The 5,913-nt window shown below is 37.9% G+C and overlaps 1 protein-coding gene across 1 annotated transcript; it reads right to left on the bottom strand.

The window, feature by feature from the left end:
- Positions 1 to 3,496: 3,496 nt before the first annotated feature.
- LOC101591124 (ubiquitin-conjugating enzyme E2 L3) lies at positions 3,497 to 4,052 on the bottom strand. The gene has a single exon (XM_004647855.2). It carries the CDS (start codon positions 4,032 to 4,034, stop codon positions 3,570 to 3,572), a length of 465 nt encoding a protein of 154 aa, XP_004647912.1. The 5' UTR covers positions 4,035 to 4,052; the 3' UTR covers positions 3,497 to 3,569.
- Positions 4,053 to 5,913: the final 1,861 nt, after the last annotated feature.

The following is a 5,913-nucleotide window of genomic DNA, read 5'->3' as shown; positions in this document are numbered from 1 at the left end:
CATGCACCACCATGCCCAGTCTCAGTCGCTCTCTCAGCACACCCCAGGGGAAGGGCCAGCATGGCAAGCCAGGGAATTGAACTCCCAGCCCCTGTGTCTCCCTAAGCAGGCACTTTAATCTGTTGAGCTATTTGGCTGGCCCTCATGACACTCAAAACTAAGAGAGTAAAAGTTTACTTAGCTCATAGTTTGTGAAGGTTTCTACCTGTAATGAGCTGGCTCTAAGGCAGCATGACATAGGAGTAGCAGTTCAAGGGGGTAAAAGACACCAAAGCAGCAAATGCAAAACTGGGAGAACAATCCTCTTTTCCTTCCCTACATTGTGTTTCTGCTTTTCCACAAGCTCAGCCTAATTTACAAAGTAAGGAACCTGGCTTCCTGCTCAGTTAAATTCCTAATCTTCACAAATTGGCACAACCATTACAATCCATATGTCAACCACTACAAGCCACCCCTTGGAAACCAGACACATTTCTTTAAATGGGTTTACAGATAAAAGGGTGTTTTTACTCATATTGCTTTCCAATTTTGACATTATAATACAGGTTTAGCAATGCTTAAGAAACTATTGCATTTGTTGATACTATATTACATTAGAACTATATTTTGCCCCTGGCACCCCAAAGACCCACGTACATCCCTTATTCAAAATGCATTTACTGCACCTGTCTTCAAGAGTTGTCGAAGTTCTAATAGTTTCAGCATTGCTGAAGACTGAGTCCCAAGCCTCCTCCAAGATTTAAGGCTGACTCTGAGCTGCAAGCCCCTGTACAAACGAAAACAAAGTTAAATGCCTCCAACAATGAATGATGCAAGATAACCATTTTCATTCCGAAAGTTACAAATGGGGTATATATAGGACTGTGACCAAAGCAAGTCTAAAATTCAACAAAGCAAACATTAAGTCCTGTAGTTTTTAGTCCATCATGTAAAACAAATTGTGAGCTCCAAATGGCTCCCATAACTCCACCCTTCTGGCACATCTGGTGGTTACAGTTCTCATAACTTCTCTATAAGACCTGCTTTGCTCTCTCCTTGCAGCTTTCCTTATACGTTCTACTTTCCTGGCTTTTCCAAACTTCTGGGGGCTCCAGTGTGCCTTGTCTTTGTACTCACAGTTTCACACAATGCTCTCACAGGGATACAGCCTAGCCTTGCAGGCCTTCTTGTAATTGTGGTTGGGTGTAACCCCATGTCTCTTGCATTCTCCATGCATCTAAAACCAACATCATGTGGATGAGGCCAGAGTTTACTGCCAGCTATCCAGGCTTTTCTTTCTCTTGACTGTAGTGGTTGAGTGCCTGGAATGCTGGGCACTCTGAATCTGACTCCAAGGAGCAAATTCTCTATGCCAGTGTCATTCTGGAACATGGTGCTCTATGGCTTTCTCCTCAAGGCAAAGTCTTTCACTGTTGCAGTTTTGAAGCTGCAAAAGGTGGGGACTTACTGCTTCTTGTGATGCTCTCAGGCCGTTTTTTTTTTTTTTTCCTTCTGTTCCTTCACAGCAATTGATTATCTCTTCAGTTCTATCTCTGCAGTTCACAGCTTTTAATGGCTTTTCATTTTTGACGAGACTCACAATGTTCTAAATAATTTTGCTGGGTTCTTTTATCTTGATTCTCAATGTAAATCTGCCTTAAACCCTCCAATAGCAGCCATGTCACTGCCTCAACATTAGATTGCCTTGGAATTTCTTCTGCCAGATTAATTAGTCCACCACCCTTAATCTCAGTCACAAGTAAAGCCTCTGGAACAAAATAGAGATAAACACTTGACAAGCCGTGGCACACATTGTCTGTCCTCCAACAAGCAATGCAGTCCTTATTCCTAACAGGATTTCTAACAGCCTGGTCTTGTGAGCTCTGACCAGAATTGCCCATACAGAACAGCCTAAAGTGTTCCAGTTCTACTCTTGCAGGCAACATCTCTGAACCTTTCCAAAGTCTTCCCACAAGCCATTCCCAAAGGCCCTTGAATCACATGTTCACGTATATTCACAGCAACAGCCCTACTTCAGTGGTACCACATTTTCTCATTGCTGAGACAAAATACACAACACTCAAAATTAAGGGAGGAAAGGCTTACTTAACTCAAAATTTGTGGAGGTTTCAGTCCATAATTGGCTGGCTAAAAGTGTGGCATGGGACAAGTGAAGCAGTTCAAGGTGTCAGAAGATAGAAAAGCATCAAGAGCAAATGGGGGAGAACAAGCATCTTCGCCTTCCTTATATTGCAGGCCAGCTATCTCTGCTTTCCTCTTCCATGAGCTCAGGTGTTTCCAAAGTAAGATCCCTGGCACCCTGCTGAGTTAAACTTCTAAACTTCTCAGGTTGACACAATGTATCAATTCATTTCTCTCACATAGTCTAAATTTCTACCTGGAAAAATTAGTGCGTGTTGGTCTGTGCTGCTTCAGTTTGTTTAACCGAAAAACAATATTTTATGCAATCTCCTTCTTTGTATGGATCTGGATTGAATTTGATCAACATAGTAATTTTTATGAGATTGAAAATTTTCAAATGAAACTTCCTCTGAAATGTCTTTTCACCTCCATGTATAATAGTTAGACAAGCTGGTTGACAGAGGTGTCCAATAGCTTCTTTCTTTATAACTGTCTTCCACTTCGCATACATTTCTTCCAAATGCTCTTACTGTTCTGATCTGCTGTGTCCCACTGCCTTCTGCCATTTACTTATCTGCAGATCCACAGAAGCAGAAATGACAGGGAGAAAGTAACCGCAAACATATCCAGGAAATTCTTGTTTACAAGAACAATTCGGTGGTTGCACCTGCTTGACATTGTGGGGTGAAAAGTGGTGATTTGTTTCCTATTTTTTCAAAACTTCTGGACTTTAACTTTTCCAAGCTCCACTTAGATGTATGTGAATTCTTACCCTTCTAAAAAATTTCTTATTCTTAAAATTGTAATGCTTTGGTTCCACTCACAATTCTTAGTCCAACACAAAGCAAAATTTTATTTCCCATAATTTAAATGATTATTCTGAGAAGTGTTTAATCTTAACCTAGTGACATGGATGTAAATGACTCTCTTGTGTCTGTGCACCTGTGCGTAAGTAGACACCTGTGATAGTGAATAATCACAATTTTGAAATTGTATCTCTTTTTTCTATAAATTAATTGAATTTTTTTTACTGGAAATCAATTCATGTGTTTGAAAATGAGTCTCCTTTAATTTGTTTTCTCAGTTTGTGCTCATGGAACACTTCAATGAGAGTTATTGCAGTGGTTCTTCATTGTATGAATATATTAAAAAATCAGTTTGGGAACTAGTTAAAAACAGAAATTCAGGAAGTAACTCTTAAGATTCTGATGTTATGTTTTTATTTATTTATTTATTCATTTTTTTTAGAATATCTGAAATTTTTAATCCTTTCTTTATAGGTTACTAGATCACTTTTGATTAAGAAAACTGTAGAAAGTTAGTAACTGCCACAAGTGAACGCCAAGTGGTGGCACGTGTCAATTTCTACAGAGTCCTGCTTTGCGGGATGTCTGAATGCACTGCGCGGGGTCTCTGCTCACACTTGCTGGAATCATTTGTGGCAGATTTTAGTCCACAGGTCGCTTTTCCCCATATTTCTTTGTAAACTCTTCAGCATTCTTACAGAATTTTTTACGGTCCTTAGAGTATTCTTCAGCTAGGTCAGCCCGGAGCGGGTGCTCAGGCTGGGGGTCATTCACCAGTGCTATGAGAGACTGGATTACTTGGTCGGTCTTGGTTGCTGGCTTCCAGTTCTCAGCACTAATTACCGGCAGGCAAACTTGCCCTTTTTCATCAATGTTTGGGTGATAGATCTTTGTTTTAAATGTGATCTTCGGTGGTTTGAATGGATACTCTGCTGGGAAGTTGATTTCAATTCTAAAGGCCCCCTTATCATATGGAGGGTTGTCAGGAACAATAAGCCCTTGCCAAGTCAATAAATTAGCTTCATCAACCTGGATGTTACGGAAGTTTTTCATTCCACATTTGCGGATCTCTTCAAGCTCCTTCATCAGCCTCCTGCTGGCCGCCATCTTGGATCTGGTGCTGCTGCTTTCCCCTATTTATTCATTTTTTATTTTTTCTGTAATTTAGGGAAGGGTCTACAGGGTGTTCAGGTTCTTACTACTAGATCAGACTCATAGTGATCCGCCTGTTTGCAGCCTCCCAAGAGCTGGGATTACAAGCATGTGCCACCACACACAGTCTCAATTGCTGCCTCAGTGTGGCGCTGGGGCAGGGCTGGCATGGCAAGCCAGGGGATTGAAGGCCTGGCCCCTGTGCCTGCTTGCAGGAGCTTTAATCCACTGAGCTATTTGGCCGGCCCTCTGATGCTGTGTTTTTAAATGTCACCAGTTTTGAATAAAAACTTAAAAGAACAAAAAATGATACAATAAGTCATTGAATTAGTTTTAAACTTATTATTTCAATCAGAGCCAGAAGTGAGCTTCTCACCCTGAGTTATAAACCTACCACTAGAGCACAGATACATATGGTAAAAGCTGAAAGAAGAAAGAAAAATTCATTATTAAAGTTTAAGATATTCTTCTTGAAGTCATAATGGGTGAAACAGACAGAAAATCAGTGAAGATGTAGTTGGCCTGAACAACACTATCCATCAACTTGTCTTCCTTGACAGTTACTGAATATTATATAAGAAGAGATTATGTAAAGCTTCACATGATTTTCATTCTCATATGGAACAGGCACAAAGGTAGGCAACATCCTTTGCATTAAAATGTCTTTTATTTAGTAAAAAGAATGGAAATTAAACAATGTTGCTTTCAGATCAAAATAGGAATTAGAAGTCAGCAGAAAGATTGGTAGAATATTCAGAAATATTCATGTATAAGGTGACTTGATAAAATGCTGTTTACTACCCCTAAATATTATGCTTATTTACATAAATTAAGAAGACCCAAAGGACATACTAACATGTTAAACTAAGTTAAAATCACATTATAGCTTATCAAAACATGTGAGATATAGTAAAATGAGTGACTAGTAGTTAATGTGTAATATGAAGTGCTTTCATTAAGATCCCAAATGAATAATCGAAACTTCCAGTTTATAAAACTAGCAAACATGAATAAGTTAAGCTTAAAACAAACAGAATGAAAGAAATAACATGAAATAAAGGAAAATCAAATGCATTTGACACAGAAAAACTATCGACTCAATAAACAAAAGTGGTTCCTTGAAGACATACATTAAATTGATTATCCAATACTTAGGCTAACCAAGAAAAGCATCAAAAAGATGGGAGACTACCACTATCAGAGATGAAAGAGGATTCACTGCTGTAACATGAACATTATGGAAGTAATAAAACTATGTACAAATCTACTTCAAGTTTGATAACATAGATGAAATGAATCTATTTCTTTAAAAGCACAATTTATTAAAATCACACTAAAAGATTATTGTGGAGTAAGAGGAGTACCAAGGAATAACATGAAAAATAAAAAGGTTGATTTAGTTAATAAAATTTTCAAATATTTTAATGAAAGTATCAGATAGGATGATATTAAAAATTTGATTCAGTTGGACTTCTTTTTCTGGGCTTACTTCCTGATTTACTAATGATTATGAATTTTAAAAATTAAGATGAGAGTATTTCTTGTGTAATAGAAGTCAATGTACTTGCAAATTTCTTTATTCTTGTTCATTATAAGATGTCCCCTATTGATGTGTGTCATTACTATTTGGCAGAAAATTGATCATATATCTTATACAAAGCAAGTTGCTCAGTATTAAGCAATCCACGTTTGATCGCTGTTCTTCAAAATGTTTTTGAATAAGTAATACAACGATAAAATGTCAGAGTGAATCAGAACCACTAAATGTGGAACTCATAAAAATCAATACTAGTATATATTAATACATAATGTTTGACATTTAAATACATGTGTT

This window comes from Octodon degus, unplaced genomic scaffold, assembly GCF_000260255.1.
Source record: "Octodon degus isolate 3935 unplaced genomic scaffold, OctDeg1.0 scaffold00333, whole genome shotgun sequence".
Lineage (NCBI taxonomy): Eukaryota > Metazoa > Chordata > Mammalia > Rodentia > Octodontidae > Octodon > Octodon degus.
Note: the sequence above shows the minus strand (reverse complement) of the source record. Positions and strands in the feature narration are given on the sequence as shown.